Below are 20,151 nucleotides of genomic sequence, written 5' to 3'. Positions count from 1 at the left end.
ATTTTGTCTGGCATACAAGTTCCGCAGAGCTGAGATACTTATAAAAGAAAATATCAGATGAAATAATTGCTCCCTCCCTCCATTCCCTTAGCCGTTCTGTGGTCTACCTAAGACAATACACAAAATTGAGTCAGATCACTTAAAACTACACACACTTTCAGCAATCATTTGGCCTGTCATCTTGACATAGACATCTAAACAAATTCATGAAACTAAAAAAGTGGACTGTATGTCACCACTGAAATGCTGCTTAAATCAAGGACAAAGCAACAGTGGGATGACACGAAGATGCTTTTAGCCTGAGAGTGTAGTTTGAGCTGTCAGTTTCTGTCAAGGGATTCGTCAGAGTTCAAGACATCTTCATTTCATTCTTATCTTACATCTCTCTTAACTAGCTTTACCTTCAAGTTTCTCAGTGGAAAATCTGTGTCCCAATTTTAAACACCTCTTTTAATCTTTTCTCTGCAGATTGTTCAAAGCCCACAGTCCCCAAGGGTTCCTCAGCCATGAACATGCCCCAGTCATTTGGCACTGCAATGGGATTCTCTTTGTCAGAGACCCTGCCTGCTGCCAGCTTGCCTAACTTGTCCAAGAACAGTTCGGATCAAGGACCCATACTATCAGCTGAAGACAGCATCACTTACTTAGCTCCCACCGCTGATACCAGTAAATGCTGGCCCATCCGACCAACACTGCGCAATGAGCTGGATACATTTTCAGTTCATTTCTACATATTCTTTGGACCCAACATCTCTATTCCACCAGACAGGGCTGCAATATTTGCCATCAACTTAATGCCAGTGCTTGACAGTGGAGGTGTCCTCAACATGGAGCTCAAGCTCAATGTGGTAAGTCAAAATGGGTAAAAACTTTGTTAAAGAGATAGTTTACCCCCCTCCCCTCACCCCCAAAAAAGAAAATTCTGTCATATTTTACATAATTTACTCTCACTCATTTTGTTTCAAACCTATATAAATGTATTTTATGAAACATATAATGCAAAGTATTAGCCATAGTCTCCTTTAAATTTCATTGAATGGGGTGAACTATCCCTTTAATGTGTGTTGTGTGTCAGTGTAATGTGTCTATATTGTACAATGTGTTGAAAGTATTCTGCAAATTTTCATTCTTTTAGATAGAAACACAGTACTATTATTGTACTTGTTGTTTGAAGAAAATACTGTGGTATTCCTGTTCATTTCTACTTTGTTAATTTGTTACCTTTGAAATATCTTTCAAAGAACATTGTATGGTTATTTATTTTGCCTTCTGAGATGTGCCTACTTTATACTAGAAAGGATTACCTTGTACCAGCCACAAGGCAATCGTTCTAGGCAGAACGAATGCATTCGTAATCTGTAATACCCTTTAATCTGTCACAGTATTACATATACTAGCCTAAAATCCATAAAATAAATTATAGCTCCATTCAACAAAGGAAACTTTTTGCATTATTTATAATTTTTGTCCTAAAATGTCATTGTGAAATAACAGAAATACCTTAATTTATCACTAGCAAATACTGAAACATCTTTTAGGTCTCAAATTGCAGGTGTACGGCATGCATGTGCTGCTAAAGGAAATTGTGGTACTTCAATTTCAGCTTCAGCTATTTTAGTACCATAAATTCGATGGTTTGGGGAAAACAACTATTGCTGGGCTTAAAAGATACAAGAACTAAATCAATGTTGAATATTGTATCTCAAAAGGAGGAAAATGTGGCCCTCCATGTGCTACTTAAAGAAATATTTCACACAAAAATGAAAATTCTCTTATCATTTACTCACCCTCATGACATCTGTCTATGACTTTCTTTCTTCAGAAGAACAAAAATATTGAATATTTCAGCTCTGTATGTCCATTCAATGTATGTGAAGGATATTTTTTTTTTTGCATTTCTTGCATTGTTTGAACATGTTTTGTGCACAACAGTAATGCTCTGTAGGCATTAAGGGAAATTTAGAACCTACACATAAACATATTTTAATGTAATTGTTTCATACATTACGATTTAAAATGGTGATCAGTGTATTGAAAATTAAATTTTAATTATCATGTCCCTTGTTATCATGTCTCCCTTATATTTTTTGGAATCAGATTCATGGTAGTGTTTATCGTAGATACGTGATGTATTGTAACAGTTGGCATATAGTGTTCATTATAATAGGGCATATGTTTTGCAACTCAGTACTCAATACACACTACACATGAGTACTTTTAAATGAGCTACTCTTTTACTCTTACTTGAGTAGTTTTTAGGACAGCTACCTTTACTCACAAACATTTCTTTGGGGAAGTAACAGTACTTCTACTTGAGTATGATTTTTCAGTAATCTTTCCACCTCTGTTTATCACTCATGCCTCCACTAAAATATAAATGTATGGTGAAGGCCACAACACCCTCTGTCTGTCTCTGATTTTATTGCTGCATTTAATGGATGCTTCCATGAGTGGCACTGAAAAGGAAAAAGAGAGAAAAATTAGCTCTCGGTGGTAAAGGTTACATGAAAAAAACACATATATGAGGCTTTCAGTCGCTGAAAGGTGGGATGCTTGGCACTGAGAGTGAATGCTGAGAGATGGCTGTGCGATTATGACTGTGTGATAGCTGATGATGAAGAGAGGGTGGCTGGTAACAGGTTTTTTTGACAACTAAAATGCCTCGAACTGTACTGATGTAAAGAGTCATCACACAAAATTAACTCTCTGAGAGCATAATAAGACCTTTATAGAGGATTTTTAAAAATGCAAGTTCAAGGCATAAGAGTGAGGAAACAACTAAAAAAGGATTTGTTAAGCTATGTGCTTTACTGTCTTCAGCGGGTACACTTAGTCACTTTATGCATTTTTCCTGATCAGATTGCTATGTGTAAATGCCTTCCCAGACTTGTATGAGATGGATATGCAGTAAATCCAATTACGCATTCCACTCAAAACTCAGTCAAGTGTAAATGCATCTGGCTGTTCAAGCCACATATGTAAACTTTACTCCGCCCAAACAGCGCTAAATCACCATAGGAAAAATGTGAAACATACTGTAACAGGTGCTACCAGGTATTTGCATATGGATTGTGTCACGGAATACGTAATAACAAATTAAGAAACCGATGCATGTTGTAGGAGAGACAGAACCTTTTTCTTAATTTAATTACATCACTGAAACTAAACACTGACAATGAGTGCATGACGTATCTTACCTACGAGAAGCCCTGAGGGGAAAATTTATGTCACCACAAACTCCTTGAAAGTTTTCACGAAAAGTCCTCACATTCAAACAAAGAGAAGAGGAACACGGACCAATTTACACAGCACACACACACACAGAGATAAAATTCTAACTCAACATGCACTGGCCAAAGTCACTTGGAATCAAATTATAAATCATATCTTTTAAATTCACTGCTCGGCATTAGCATAATCACGGAAGTGATCTCAGTTTTATTTGCATAGCATGGGAATTGAAGATCGGATTTATATCCATTTGGCAGAGACACGTTTCCAGATAGAAACAAAGTGGCACTTCTGGTTTGCTCTGGCAGTGAAATTGTAATGCCTTTGTGTGAAATAACATGTGGCTGAAGTCTGGTGGAGTCCGGTCAACCAAAAGGAACAAAGCAAAGACAGTTATTCATCTGTCTGAACATTGGCTTGAGTCTGGTCAACCAAACTCTGCTGTACCTTGTCTGCCGCTCACTTCGACGTTGGGGAGGGAAATGCGTCTGTTTCATTCAGAAATTTTCTTCGGAGCCGATCGGTTGTGTGATCAGCGAGCTGCGAGTCACAGTCTGTTTCCTCCCATCTCTGAGCGATTGCTGTTGTATCTACGGCTCATATCAGCGGCTTTCTCCTTCCCAGCAGTTCTCAGGAGGAAAAAGAAGAAGACGGCGGCCATATCTCACATCATGCCCCACCGCAAAGCTGCCATCACAGGCCACGCTCTGTCTGCTCATCGAGGGCATCCTCCTGCGGCTTCCAAAAAACGTGCAGCTCCGCCTCAACCCGGGCCCAGCTCTCAGACGCTGCATCGAGCGCCCCACAGGAAGCGAACACCCCCCGTCTCACAAACCCCTTTGAGGACCCGGAAGGCTCCCAAGCGTTCCTGAGACGGATGACCCAGGGACCAAGTTTGCTCCGGAGCTGGTGAGAAGACCACTCCGCCCCCCCCCCTCCGTTGGAGGGTGGGGAGTAGGATAATTAGTTGAATTTATTTAACTTGCCGCACCCCGTACCCACATTCTCAATAAAAGAGCAATTCCCTTTGTCTCTGGGTCGCCTGGCCCACAAATACCGTTCTCACGGCACTCTGCCGCCACACCTCAACAGTCCCGGCACATTGGACGCAGACCTCTTGCCTCTAGCCCCACGATTGTTGTCCCCCCCCCGGCCGGCCGGTTCTGATGAGTCTAGAGGACGCCTCCAGACGCCTTCCTTCTCAGTCACTAATCCGCCCCCCTGCCGGGTGTGAAGAGCAAGGTAAGTGCTTCGAGTCTTCTCTAAGCACCAGAGCCTCGGGACGCGTTTTTTCCTCCCGACGGCGCAATACCTACACTTTGACACAACGTCGAAGTGAGCGACGGACGGGGAATGTCTAGGTTACAGATGTAACCTCCGGTCCCTGATGGAGGGAACGAGACGTTGTGTCCTCCCGACTACATCGCTGAACCGAGCTACTGTTGCTGCTGTACCTCATTGTCGGCTCCTCAGAAAAATTCTGAATGAATCACCCCATTTATACTCCTATGTCCAGGGGCGGGACATGCAAATTCATTCTGCCAATTTCTCATTGGCCTTTTCTCATAGATCAGAGATGCGAAAGGTTCTCTCGTTCCCTCCATCAGGGAATGGAGGTTACATCCGTAACATAAACGATATCTGGGCTGAGTCAGGTTTGCCAAATGAAGAAAAAGACAAGAAGACACTCTTTCGGCTTATTTCTGGTTGGCTTGATTTCTGGTCTGTGTTTACAAGAGACAAGAATCAGCTGATCATATTCAACCTTCCATACCCTCAATAGATCTCCAGCTATCGGCCCATCTATAGAACTAGTGTTTCAACAATACCTAACATATTACTCTATGATGCAGATACAGAACAAAAGACCCATATTCTGGATGTACAGTAGCAAAGTGTATATAGAAAGTACTTATTCAATCAGATAGCAATCCGATCAATAAAAACACATGAAGTGACTAAGTGTAAATACCCACTCAGTTTCTTTAAGATCTGACTTGTAGTTAAGTCCAAAGGTTTTGATCATTAATGTCAAACTTTCCCAAAAGTAGCGAGCATTGAAATTATCTTCTTGACTCTCTCTGATAAACTGGCCTGGGTTATGGAGTTAAAGATTACAAATTTCCATGCAGCACTTAGAAAGGTAGCTGATGATCTGTGGCGTGTTTAGTCTTCTGGCTGAACTGGGCATTTAAAAAATGTGTTCTCTTAAAGATTGAGTACTGTACAGTATACCTCCTTGTGTGAGGGTCACAGTTGTAATACAACTGATTTACGCTTTCTAGCCAAATGCTGCCATCTGGGAAATATGTTGTTAGGACAGCTAGATGAAGGATGTGTGCTCAATGGACGTCGCTCGGGTTTATGAGCACATTTCTTAACGGGAGCATTCCTATTTCAACCATCAGGCACCTGGTCTCTTCTGGACTCAGGGCAAGTCATCAGAAAGTTAGAGAGAGCAGACAGTGGAAAAAGATAATTATATCCTAGAGTGTATTATAGCAGAATAATCTGAACTGAGTCTTCTTGCAATCAGAAGTGAGTAAGGGAAACAAATTCAGAAATTGTCAGAAAGGCACACAACATGTAAATGTGCTCATATTTGCAGTATTTCCCTCATGTATGTCAGAGAGTACTGAGTCTTCACTCCTTGAATTTCAGCTGCTTGCTGACACTTTTGGGTTACTTTTCAAGCCCATCAATGTTGATCTTAATGTGACATCATTATGAAGAACTTAATGATTATGAAGACCAAATATGATTAAATCTGGATGACTCATACAGAAATAATGCATAATCTGTATGTCTTAGTGATAAAATCTTCTCTAGAACTTTTCCCTCGATTATCTACAGTATCCTTAGGCATACAGTTAGCTTTTCCTTAATGGAAGAATCTAGCCACACTTAAATCATTGGAAACTCGGATCCATTATACATTAGGCATATTAAAGGATTTGTTCACCCAAAAATAAAAATTATGTTATAATTTACTCACCCTCATTTTGCTCCAAACCCATATGACTTTCGTTCTTATATGGAACACAAAAGAAAATAAATTATGAATATGCCGGTCTGTATTTTCAATGATTAATTAATTCCTTACATTGATATAACGCTTTTCTAGGCACTCTACATAGTAGTGGGGGAATCTCCTCAACCAACACTAGTGTGCAGCATCCATCTGGATGATGCAACAGCAGCCATATTGTAATATGGCAATAAATGGCAGTTGATAGGGACTCACTTCAAAGCTTAAAGCACCCAAAAGTGTCATAAAATTTGTCAATGTGTCTTCAGAAGACTTGGAATATGATGCACGGCATGAACTTTTAACATTTTACTTTATCCTTCTCATACTTTTGGGTCCCTTTTTAAAATGTTAAGTGAGGCACCATCTACTGCCTTTGTATTAAAACAACAGACCAAGATTATCTTTAAAACACCTATTATTGAGTTCTTTATCAGAAAGAAAGTCATACAGGTTTAGAATTACATGAGGGTGAGTGAAAAAAAAATGTCAGGGTGAACTATCCTTTTAAGTCTAGAAAAATAGCAATTACCTTACACTAATAAGCAAGTTTGGATGAGCATAAATATGGATTATCAGATAAAAGGGACCCATGTTCATGTGTGGATCCACTCAAAGTAACAGCTTCAGAACTCTCAAAAACAGCAATCGTCTCTTAGTGAATTCAAAGTGAGAATTGCTCAGGGGGGGTCAAACAAATCTGCAGCAGCACAAGTGGAATTACATGCTTGTTTGATGAAACATCTCAATTTCAAAAACTTATATAAATGCACTGATAACCTCTATTGCAGAGATAGTGATTTTAGATATTATGTGCCTGGATTTCCCAAGTCGCCATGAGTGGTATGACAAGCCTCTAGCCGAAGAAGTCAAACATGATATGGTCACGAAAATGCAATATTGAATCAAATACTTAATTCAGATTTTTTTTAATTGGATTCAAATCCTCACAGTGTCAAGGTCTGCTGAAACTGTATTCATTAAATTTCCATATGATATGAAATGAATATTTGCTAAAGCAAGGCAGTGCTCAAAGAAGTGGTGTTCCCCTTCTGACACTCACTCGACATTGTATCGATGTAGTGGCGCTAGGGGTCGCTCTTGGGAGCCCTTAACACCTCCAATCTTTGAGAAAAGGCCAATGAGAATTGACGAGTGGAATTTACATGCCATTCCCCAGGACATATGTGTATAAAAGGAGGTGGAATGCAGCCACTTGTCGATTTTTTCTTTAAAGCTGAAGAGTTGTGTGTCAGCGAGCTGAATCCCAATGCTATTCCATACGGCCGCTTTCTCTCCTTCTGCACGATCAGTGCAGAGTATGCCCCTGGGCGCTTCGACAGTGCTAAGAGAGTATATATTCCTGACAAAAGAGTTTTTAAAGTCGTGTCTTTTTAAAGATTTCTTTCTGTCTTTGTGTAGTTCCTGGATGTGGTTGTTATCTCTCTGCCTCCGACTGCCATGGGCACTGCTTCACGTGTCTGGGAAGCGGCCACGTTGAGCCAGCATTCTCATTGCGAGAACATGACCATGGAAATATTGCGGTCGCAGCTTTCCTTCTTCTGTAGCAAAGATGCTCTAGCCGCCCCCCTACGCAGCGCCTTCAACCTACGAGGCTGGTACTGGAGGCGATTTGGGGATTTCAATGGGTAAACCCCCACGGACCTCCCATTCCCCAGAATGCTAGATTACACCCGTCGAGCTCTGAGATGAGACCAGCTCGCCTCATGGCCAGCTTAACCTCTCTTTTGGAGCCCGCGAGCAGGATGAGTCCTTGATCGCTGCATCGGAGATCGCGCCGGTGATGTTGCAGTCCCAGTCTGAGGCCAATGCAGAGCTGACCGCTATGCTTGCCCGGGCCGCCGCGTGTGTCTGGTTGGACTGAAACTCACCCTGGAACAATTTCCCGAGCCCTCGCGGCTAGATGATTGGTTCCTGGGTTCAGGGCACCGCTCACAGCCGCAACTTTTTTCCTGGAAGAGCACAATGAACTAATGAGGTCGTGGAGGACACCTTTTTCTGCCCAAACCCTACTTCCCAGTTCGTCCACTCTCACAACCCTCGATGGCGGCTGGACAGGTCGCCTCCGCTCTACATGCCATGGCCCTCCTGAAAATGCACCAGGCCAAGACGCTGAAAGAGCTACACATGGGTTGCCCTGATCCTGATGTGAAGCAGCTCTTGCCCCATTAAGTGGAAGTGGCTGTCCGCATACTCAACTACCTTGACGACTGGCTTATTCCAGCACACTCTCGAGAGTTGCTGTGCACACACAGGGACCTGGTGCTCAGGCACCTCAGCCAGGTAGGGCTTCGGGTCAATTGGGAAAAGAGCAAGCTCTCCCCAGTTCCTCTTTTCTAGGGAACGAGTTAGACTCGGTCTCCATGGTTACACAGCGAGGGTGGTGTATATAAAACCACCAAGGCGGTTTATGTCTGAGTCAAGACTGAGGTCGCTTCTGGCCACTCACATCCAAAGCAGCCTCAATGCCACAGCTTATACGCTATCATGGCAGGCGATGCTCAGCGGAGAGTGAAGACTCCACCCCCAAGTGGTCCAGCTGACTTGGAGTTGATTCCACAAAATGCAGGTGGAACTGTTGCTTCCCGGGAATCCTCCCACGGCCCGCTCTGGTATTTACTGACGGGAGCCCCCCTCAGGACAGACGTGCTGGCACACAGCTAGCCCTGATTACTGCGCAAATTTGCGTTACCCCCATTGAGCCTACTTGCACAGATCCTGTGCAAGGTCAGGAAGGACAAGGAACAAGTCACCCTCGTGGCCCCCATACTAGCCCACCCATACTTCGTTCTCGGACCTCACGCTCCTTGCGACCGTGCCTACCTGGCAAATTCCCCAGAGGAAGGACCTCCTCTCTCAGGGATGGGGCCCCATCTGGCACCCACACTCAAACCTCTGGAAACTCCATGTCTGGCCCCTCGACGGGCTGCGGAATATTTAAGTGGCCTACCACTGGCAGTGGTAGATATGGTCACTCAGGCTAAAGCTCCCTCTATGAGGCATCTATTTGCCCTGAAGTGGCGTTTGTTCGCAAATTAGTGTTCTTCCCAAGGGAGATGCGCAGTCAATCAATTCTTTCCCTCCTGTGGGAGAGGCTGGAGGGGCAGCTGTCCCCCTCCACCTTGAAGGTGTAACACGACATGGTGGACGGTAAGTCCTTGTGGTAGCACGACCTGATCATCAGGTTCCTAAGAGGCGCCCGCAGGCTGAATCCTCCTAGGCCACGCCTCTTCCCCTCATGGGATCTCTCCGTGATCCGAGATCTCTCCGAAAGCCCCATTTGAGCCGCAAGAATCAGTCAAGCTGAAAGCCCTCTCCTTAAAGACAGCCTTCCTGATTGCGCTCACCTCCATCAAGAGGGTTGGGGACCTGCAAGCGTTTTCTCTCAGCAACAATTGCCTGGAGTTCGGGCCGGTAGATTCTCACTGGATACTGAGACCCCAACCGAGCTATGTGCCCAAGGTTCCCACAACCCCTTTAGGTGTCAGGGGGTGAGCCTGCAAGCGAAGCTGCCCCAGAGGAGGCAGACTCAGCCTTATCGTTGCTGTGTCTGGTTTGATCAAGAACACCATGGTGCTGGCATACCAGGCCAGGCCATGCCCACCGCTTAAGGAATAAAAGCACAATCTATGAGGAATCTGGCATCCTCATGGGCACCTCTCTAGCAGACATCTGCAGGGCAGTGGGCTAGGCAACACCCAGTACCTTCGAGACTTTTGGTCTCTGGTTTGAGCCGGTTTTGTCCCGTATTTTTTCAGGTACGATCAGGTAAGTTTACGAGACAGCTGGCCGGGTATACCACTTGCGTACAGCGCCTTTCCCCTCCATGAGGTGAAGACGTGCGCTTTTTCCCATAAGAGTTTACAAAGCTGTGAACTCTGGATGCCTTTCTCCCTAGCCCTGTGGCTCGCGAATTTGGCGAAGGAATTCGCAGCCAGTCCCACTACGGTTACTAATATGCCCTATTCTGGGATAGGTGCTCCACCTGTGCCTACTGCTCCGGTAACCCCCTGTGATTTCTTTTCCACTGTATGGTCTCCCTGTCGGCAGAGCTATTTCTGCCCCAGTCACTGTTTTTGGAAAGCTCCTCCCCATCGAGGCAGGACCTACCACTGCTCCTCCTCCATGTGCCGCAGATGAACCCAGGTGTCGTATTGCCACATGTTACCTCCCCTTTGGGCAGGATGTGGTCTCCACAGGGTGTGGGGAACTACATACATGGGGCGTTGGGGGAGGTTACGTGCAGACTGATGCACCTGCTATTACGCACGCAGCAGCTTGCTTGCACCTCTATCGGAAGTTCACGTAACACGGTTCAGCTGTTGTGGCATTTTTCTACAGGGACCCTTAGTTTCACTACATCGACACAACGTCGAGTTAGAGACAGGAGGGGAACAGCTCGGTTTCTGTTGTAAACTCTGTTCCCTGATGGAGGGAACAAGACGTTGTGACCCTCTTGCCACAACGCTGTACTATCCACTGATATGGCCAGGACCTTGTCTCGGCTCCTCAGCACAAAACCTGAATGAGTGGCCGCATACCAGCTCCTTTACTACCCGTATGTCCGTGGGAGTGGTATGCAAATTCCACTTGCCAATTCTCATTGGCCTTTTCTCAAAGATTGGAGGTGTTTGGGGCTCCCAAGAGTGACCCCCATTGTCACTGCATCGACACAACTTCTCGTTCCCTCCATCCGGGACCGGAGTTTTCAACAGTAACCGAGACGTTTCTCTTTAATGAATAAAATACATTTTACTTTAAAGTTCAGGAAGTTAAATTGCATATAACTAAATTAAATTAACCATCATTACATTTAATAATTAACACATTGCAAGAGAGGGAGCTTTCTAGACAACTTTCTCTTTTGATGTACAGTTGCTCCAAAAAGTATATGGACACTTAAGCCACACTTAAATGTATTCATTTTATTGCATTAGATAACAAAATATAAAGCTAAGTTGCATCTGCAAACAAATGATGCTACTATTGAGCCATTCCTTTGCAGTGACTTTTAACTAACTGGTACAAAATACATTTTTAACAGTATCTGCAGTATCTATTTGAACAGTATCAATTGTTTAACCATGTAAAATCTTCTGTAAAAACTTATTTTTAAAATTGATTTGTTTGAAGTGTGTGCTGTCTGTCTTTCATTAAAATAAATGTAACTTTTTATATTTTGTTATGTGATGCAAAGACATTCATACATTTTTAAGTGTGCCTTTGGTGTCAACATACTTTTTGGGGTCACTGTGTCTCTGTGTCATACATAGTTTATTTAACCTCAATTTGAATTTTTGGACCTGCATGATTGTAAACTGTTTAGCCTACTGCTCAGGCAGCTTTTCTGCAGAAATACGCACGCACGCACGCACGCACGCACGCACGCACACAAAGTGTGACAGAGACGGAGACAGAGAGAGAGAGAGAGAGAGAGAGAGAGAGAGAAGTATACTGTCCCCTCATCTCATGAGTTTGTCCTCAGTCAGACATGCAAGTCTAAGAGAAAGTCAAGGAGGGAGAGTTGAGCCAGAGCATCAGGCTAATGAGCTGCTGTAAAGGCCAAAGGAAGAGTGTGTACATATGTGTGTGTATTTGTGTGTGTGAGGAAGCCCACACTTTGTGAAGGTGTGTGTATGTGTGAGCGTGTATTTATCACTTTGTGGGGACCAAATGTCCCCATAAGGATAGTAAAACCCGAACTTTTTGACCTTGTGGGGACATTTTGTCGGTCCCCATGAGGAAAATAGCTTATAAATCATACTAAATTATGTTTTTTGAAAATGTAAAAATGCAGAAAGTTTTCTGTGAGGGTTAGGTTTAGGGGTAGGGTTAGGTTTAGGGGATAGAATATAAAGTTTGTACAGTATAAAAACCATTATGTCTATGGAAAGTCCCCATAAAACATGGAAACACTATGTGTGTGTGTGTGTGTGTGTGTGTGTGTGTATTTATCACTTTGTGGGGACCAAATGTCCCCATAAGGATAGTAAAACCCGCAATTTTTGACCTTGTGGGGGACATTTTGTCGGTCCCCATGAGGAAAACAGCTTATAAATCATACTAAATTATGTTTTTTGAAAATGTAAAAATGCAGAAAGTTTTCTGTGAGGGTTAGGTTTAGGGGTAGGGTTAGGTTTAGGGGATAGAATATAAAGTTTGTACAGTATAAAAACCATTATGTCTATGGAAAGTCCCCATAAAACATGGAAACACAACGTGTGTGTGTGTGTGTGTGTGTGTGTGTGTGTGTGTGTGTGTGTGTGTGTGTGTGTGTGTGTGTGTGTGTGTGTGTGTGTGTGTGTCGTGAGTGGCTCTCATGGACAGTTTGAGGTCAAGTCTGGTTCTGGCCTGCCATCAGGTCTTAAGTGATTTCTGCAGGAACCAAGTGCTTCATGCTCCCTCGGTAATTACGTCCTTTAGGTTTGAAGGCATGGAATACTGTGTCCCATACAAAGACTGCAGGACAATATGTCAGTATGTCACTGCAGTACAAACAAAATACACATTTTAATCAGTAGACAGGGGTACAAACTCTCAGATTGTACAAAATGTGAATTATTAGATAGCATATTCAATATTCAGTACAGCAAATGTCAATTGGTTCAATTGGACCTCCAGTAAAAATCCTGTTACTTTGACTTATTTTTGTAGTCCTTTGAAGATGTAAAATTGAAAGTAGTTGCATGGCATATTTTCTGAAACAGACCCTGTATCAGCTTTAAAGGAGAGCAGAGAAGCACCTAAAATCTAATTTACCCCATTTTCTCTTAATTTGAGGATCGTTGTTCTTCTAATCTTTTTTTTATTTTTAAATGTATTGACTGAATGACAGAATTAATTAGATGTAATTTAGCCAAGTGACTCTAAAAGTGTCTAGAGTTATTTTTTGTGACAGTCTAATTCATTACATATTAAGCACAAAAGGCTATCAATTTGGCTAACAATAAAGCAGTCTTATACAGTATAATGGAATGAACTGCATGTATGTACAATTTATTTTGATATTTTCATGTTTGCTTTTATGTAGTTTTATTGTGATACCATAATATACAAATCAGCTATATATATAGGATTTAACTAGTTTTTGAATAAATTATTCATAAAATTAGATCTTCAACTAAGTCACAATAGACAAACACACACACAAACAATTTGATGTTTTGATGTTTTTATTTAACACACCATGTAAACATTCAGAATACAGGTTGGAAAAAGTGTGTGAATCCTGAATAATGACTTCTCCAAAAGCTAACTAGATCCCAACTAATGAGACGAGATGTAGAAATCCAAGGGTTCACATACTTTTTCCTGCAACTGTAGAACAAAACAATCCCTTACTATCCATGATATTGACATAATTCTAAATCTAAACAGTAAAAACTGATTATCATTGGTTCTCCTATTTCCTTCAACAACTCTTTGCATACTCTTTCATCAGATGCTTACCCGTCTAATGAATGTCAATACTTTGGTAGATGTGGCTTTTACATTTGACAGCAGACTTGTCAACCTTCTAGTGATCACTTCACTTCTGAATGTGCGCAAGAGACTTTTGTTGGCTGTTAATTGTGAAAGCGGCTTGAATGACAGCCAAAAGCTGCCCTGAGTGAACCCAATTGCACATCCATCATTTGTAAGTCAAACTTGCATCCCAGATTGGGGTCTGGTTTGAGGCCAGTTCAACACCTGTGCTTGGCAAAGTATGGACATTAAAGCAATCCATGTTGAATGTTGAGCAAAAGATATGGAAGGAAATGTAAGCTTGTGATGCACTGATTACAAATAACACTGGCTTAATAAAAGCCTGTGTCGAGAGTCTGTTGGTTCACATTTAAATTACATGGTTGCATTGCTCATATTGTAATGTTACAGACAGTGACTCTTATCCTTCACATTCTATTTTATACATCTGTCAGGCCTCATGAAGGAGAGACAGTGCCATAGATTTGCAATGATGGATGACAAATGGAAACTAAAACTTGCTGAAACAGAGGCTGCATAGCAGATATTCACTGGAAAAAGTGGTAACTTACAGTTATTCTTTAAGGAGCTATTTCTACCATATCTAAATCTTGAAGTTAGCTTTGTTGGTGAAACCATAATGTAGAGTATTAATTCAGATTAATTCAGTAATGACCTGAATCATTTTTCAACATGTAGCAATTTTTTTTAGATCTTAGGTCTTTTTTTCTTTTTCTTTTTTTTTTTTAAAGAGTTGGCTTATTGAGTAAAGCATAACTTTTTTTATGGATTTAGGGTGACTGCGGCAAGTGGTCAGATTTTTACTCCAGTGTATTGTTATTTTTGAAAGTCAATTTCTGTATAGGCACATATGAATACATGTTGTAGACTAGACTAGAAAAAAGTTATTGAATATTACCACTTAAGTTATTCCACCTACAAATATATATATGCCCTACTCAGGATTATAAAATCCTTAGTTAAGAGTTTATTCAACACATGTTGACCTTTTGTTAGAGCAGGGCATCTTGTAATGATGGGAACTTGCTATTTATTGACACATTGGTGCATATGTATACCACTGTTTTAAATACTAAAGTAAAAATGCCATCTTCCACAACATATATGTACTTAAAATGTAAAAATGTTCTATACTTGCATTTTGATATTTTCATACTAGGTCAACAAACATAGACCATTGTTAGAGAAAATGAGAATTTATTCATATTTATAATATGTTTACATTTATAAAACTTCATTAATTTTTGTTAAAAACAAATAGCCAGTAGATAGATTGTGTCATAAAGTGTATAGTCTGTTTTATGTTTATTTAGTGTAATAAAACAGTTTAACAACATTGACTTTTTTTTTTTTTTTTGTTTGGCTATAGGCTATACAATGCAAATTGTATTCTATAATGTATTGTTTTCTTTTAATTTAATATAATCATTATTTTTAGCATTGCTTTTGCTATACATTTTATATTCACTCTGCAATCCATCTTTCAGGCACTCTGGCACTCAAAACTTTCATGCACTTCAGCACTATTAGTTGTTGTGGTCCAAATTAGAGAGTAAGAGTTGAGATTTCTTGTGGCCAGAGGACATCTGCGGTTCCATTGGGGCCACTGTGTTAGATGCTTTTACACTACAATGAGATGGCACCAAGAACAAGACAAGTCCTTTAATTGTTAACTAGCATTACTGGCTGTCCAACGGCTTACTGTCTCACCGAATGTAATAAACAACTCTGATTAGCCAAAAGAACATGTTACTTTGCTTCCAAGTGTCCATTTACCCCCCCCCCCCCTTTCTCTCTCTCTCTCTCTCTCTCTCTCTCTCTCTCTTTCTTTCCACAATTTATGTTTCTGAAAGAGAGAGAAGGAGTTCTCTAATTTGCCTCATGTCCTGGAATCACTTATTCATCAAGTGTCTCTGTTTTATTTATGAAGCAAGGGTGAACATCTTTATTTTCAGGCATCTCTGGATAGGGGATCGTGGTGGGAGATGATTGGCCTTTCGCGCAGCTACAAAGAACCTCTTTTCCTTTGATATTCCTATGAAATGATCACATCTTGAACAGTTATATCACAGGCTTCTCCTTCGCCCTCCAAATCATCTTTTCACCTGCTTTGTCTCAGACACTGTCTGTGCTTCAAAGTTGCTTGTTAATTAACTTTGATGTACACTTGTCTTATGATTGAAAATTGTCTCTTTTTTACAGTCTTCCGTGAAAGGAGAGCATATTACTATCTTTGGCTGCCTGAATCATGGAATGCCACTGTCTTTTCACAACAACACATCAGTCAGTTGTGAATCTGGTAGGAGAATCTTAGATTTAATCCAAGATGGATCTCTTAAAATTATGTGTGTCTACCATCACATATATACTGTATTCCTACACAGAAGTACATGGAAAGACAAGGCCTAAATGTATTTAGACTTGTCTAAAATAGCTTTGGACTATTGCGCTTTGCTATAATGTTCAGAAAGGCAACTCTGAATTTATAAAACTACATAAAGTTCACTAGGGCATTGATACAAAATTATGGCAATATAAATAGAATGTGGTCTTTTTTGGAAATAATTCAGATGAAACAAAGAAAAATGGTTAAACTATATGCAAATACCACATAAATTGCATCTCATGGTTGCAAGTGAGTTGTTGTAAACTTGCTTCTACAACATTCATTTTATTTGTGGTCTTTAACACAAGGTTTTAGCACATATTTTACTCATATCTATGCACTTTCCCAGATTTCCCAAGGTTTTCTTTGAAACTCTAATAATAATAATTGTGAGTTGGCTCTTGAAAAATCACAAATAACTGTAATGGTGGAACGTGATAGCATTTTCTTTGTCCTTGACCTTTGTGTGCTCTTTCTTCATCAGAGTCAGTTTCAGGATTTCAACTATCCATTAACACCACCACAAATATCACCAAGCTCAGGATACCGTATCCACAGACTGGCACATGGTATCTCAGCCTGCGTTCTTTATGTGCCACTGAACACGGGTGAGAACATTTAGATGTCTTCAAATTTATAAACTGATTTAGAGTGCAATAAATGTAGGGCTTTTTGTATTTTTTAATCCAAATATATCAAGACTGAAATTTAGCCTTTGAAATTCTTTCCATGAAGTCAAAAAATGCACTTTTATGTTGGCGTAATCTCTCAAAATTATAGTTTAGCTCTAGGAAAGAGTTCTGAGGGAGAGAGTTCATGTAAAGTTCAACGCAGCTCTCAGAGGTTGTTTGTGCAGTAGCTTAACATTACCTTTGAGAATATAGTATATCTGCTCAACTCTGGATATATCAGCAAATTAACTCAAAGACAAGGTCACATTTTATCTACTAGTAGATGTTTCAGCGCCAATTCTTGGATTATTCACTTAAACTTAAACTATTCAAATGATGTTATGTAAAAATGTTAGTTAAAGTATTATTGTAAGGATACAAATATTTTCTTATTTTGCACTAAATTGCTAAAACATTTCTCAATGCAGAATTTAATATGCCTTTTTTAACATATTCAGGAACTCCTAATTTTAACATTCATATTATTTGTTCATTTCAAACCAACTTCTTAAAAGCCTATATTCAACTCCTCATCTCTTTTGTTCATTACATTTTCCTCTGTAGGTTTGAGCTGTGTACTAATGTAACAGCCGAGGTGTACCTTCGCTCTTACCTGACCCCTTGCATCAATGACTGCGGCATATATGGCCAGTGTAAACTCCTGCGCACTAACAACTACCTGTATGCTGCATGTGAATGTAAAGCAGGTGAGCAAGCAAAGCACATTCTGAAAATTTATGAAATTAATAAAAAGAGCAATTGCTATCTGATGAAATGTCTTATATTTCCACGTTTTCCATGACAGTGTGAATAAGTGTTTATTCAAATACCTGTTTTTGAAGGACTTAAATGGAAAGTTCATCCAAAAATGAAAATGATCTCATTATTTACTCAACCTCATGTCTTTCCAGATGTGTATGACTTTCTTTCTACTTAAGAACTCATACTAAGATTTTTTGTAGAATATTTATTTTTATGTTGATCCATACAATATAAGTGAATGGCGACCAGACTTTTGAAGCTCCAAAAATCACATAAAGACATCATTAAAGAAATCCTTATGGCTCCAGTTGTTAAATCCATATCTTCAGAAGCGATATTATAGGTGTGGGTTAGAAACAGATAAATGTTTAAGTTATTTTTTACTATCAAGCTCCACTTTCACTTTCACATTCTTTCACATTTTGAAAGTTAAAGTGGAGATTTCTGGTAAAAAGGACTTAAATATTGATCTGTTTCTCACACACACCTATCATATTGCTTCTGAATATATGGATTTAACCAGTGGAGTCTAATACTGTAGATTAGATTTATGCTGCCTTTATGTGATCTTTAAAGGTCTGGTCACCTTTCACTTCCATTGTAAGGGCCAACAGAGCTGAGATATTATTCTAAATATCTTAGTTTGTGTTCTGCAGAAGAGAGAAAGTCGTACACATCAGGGATGGCATGAGGGTGATAAAATGATGACAGAATTTTCATTTTTGGGGGAACTATCCCTTCAAAATTCTGTTGGGAGAGGCAACACATGTTCCATTCAAGGAGAATTCTGGAATCAGTTCAAACACAAGATTATATTTGGAGTTTGGAGAATAAGTAATGCCTCTAATGTAAAAAAAACTAAAAACTGTTGAATTTGAAGTATACTGTACATTTCAAAAAGATAAAGGGGCAGAAATTCTGTCTTTCATTTAACTTGGTGAACAAAGTCTGTCCCTGTTCCCCAAGGTGCTCTTGCGGTTAATATGATGATTATCACAATAATATTTTATAATTCTATCATTATCTTTCTCCTCTACTGTCAGATGTAATCAAAGTAAATTGGCATGTTAAACGATTCAATTATACATGTGCCAATCATGTCACTCTATAACTATGAGATCACAAATCAAGTGGTTTTTAATTACAGGACATATGATGATCCTTAGAAATATGCTAATTACAACCTCTCAATTACGGCGTCATTATAAAGCTGTGGTGCCTCAATTAATGCTCTCACCCTGGATCCCTAGCCATAGTTTCTTTTGTCATTAGCATAGACCAATTTTCTCTTTTAATTAAGATTTTCTAGAAAACAGCTGAGTGCTCTGATACAGCAAGCGTGCCAAGCTCTACTCTGTACTTAAGTGTCTTGTATAGCTAAACTTACCATATTTTTCGACACTCGGTTTAACTTTAATCACTTCGTAGCTTTGAGGATTTTTGTTTGGTGTTTGGCTAATTAAGGTGTCATAATCAAAGAGATTTGTTCAATGTTTTCTGCCATTTTCTATGAGAGGTTGAAGGTGTATTTCTTTTTTCAATGTATGTGTTTTCTTAGCTCAGTTAGTTTGCTTTGAAGATTTGGGCTGTGGTACATTTTACATAGCCTACTTACCTTTAGACATTTTTCACAACTTTCTGGACATATATAGTCCAACCTCTAGAAAACTGCTGTTACATTTATTGCTGATTCCAGATAATTTAATGGAATAGTTCACCCAGAAATAAAAAAAATGGACATCAATTACTTACCTCATGTCATTCCAAACCCACAAGACTAACTTTCTTTTGTAGAAAACAAAATGAGAATTTAAAATGTATATAGAGGTTGATCATTTCCATCCAATCACTGAGGACTATTCGCTTTTTGTGAGGAACAGACCAACTTTTAAGCCATCACTCCATGAGAGAAGTGGCAATGTTAGATTCTTAAATGAATAATTATTTTGATTCAGATCTTTTCAATTAATCGTTGGGTCTGGTTCACATAACCGATCAGGGCTGCGTTTCCCATAGAACGACATAACTTGCTGCTTAACTTCCATAGTACGATGCATTGTTGCATAAATTAACTAGCTATCCATTACTGTTTCCAGAAACAAGTAACTAACACACATCTGTCGTTCAAACCATTTTGGTTAAAAAATATAAAGATGTAATTAATGATGTTACACAGGGAGTTATAATTTCTGTAGATTGAATGGATGTCCAATGATATCTCATTTACAGTACATGGACACCAGAAAGCCGTTTATTGCGATTAAGCAAAAAAGCTGATTGAGAATCAAAAGCCGTGTTTGTATGCACTGTGTAATCTGCGATACATGTGGATTGGTAACTTTCTCCTCGTATGTCAAACTCTGGACATTGTGCATTTGATCACATGAGAACATGCGCACTCTTCAGAAACCTATGCGAATGTTACATTTGCATGGCTACATAAGCCATGTTCTCTGACAGAAACCTAGGTATGATAAAGCACTTTCTCTTAATCCCTTTATTGGTGTACGAAAACCGGACACACTAGCATGGTGTTTCAGAACGTTGGAAACTCTGGAATAAACAGT

At 40.1% G+C, this 20,151-nt stretch overlaps 1 protein-coding gene across 2 annotated transcripts in view; it reads left to right on the top strand.

The window, feature by feature from the left end:
• LOC127629034 (transmembrane protein 8B-like) overlaps nt 1-20,151 on the top strand; it is a 226,650-nt gene that overhangs the window by 181,877 nt on the left and 24,622 nt on the right. For both annotated transcript variants that reach the window (XM_052106051.1, XM_052106059.1), the window contains 4 exons: nt 469-848; nt 15,968-16,064; nt 16,636-16,759; nt 17,387-17,529. In XM_052106051.1, coding sequence (XP_051962011.1) covers nt 469-848; nt 15,968-16,064; nt 16,636-16,759; nt 17,387-17,529 — 744 coding nt within the window. The remainder of the gene's footprint in view (nt 1-468; nt 849-15,967; nt 16,065-16,635; nt 16,760-17,386; nt 17,530-20,151) is intronic.

Source organism: Xyrauchen texanus, chromosome 3 (genome assembly GCF_025860055.1).
Source record: "Xyrauchen texanus isolate HMW12.3.18 chromosome 3, RBS_HiC_50CHRs, whole genome shotgun sequence".
Lineage (NCBI taxonomy): Eukaryota > Metazoa > Chordata > Actinopteri > Cypriniformes > Catostomidae > Xyrauchen > Xyrauchen texanus.
Note: the sequence above shows the minus strand (reverse complement) of the source record. Positions and strands in the feature narration are given on the sequence as shown.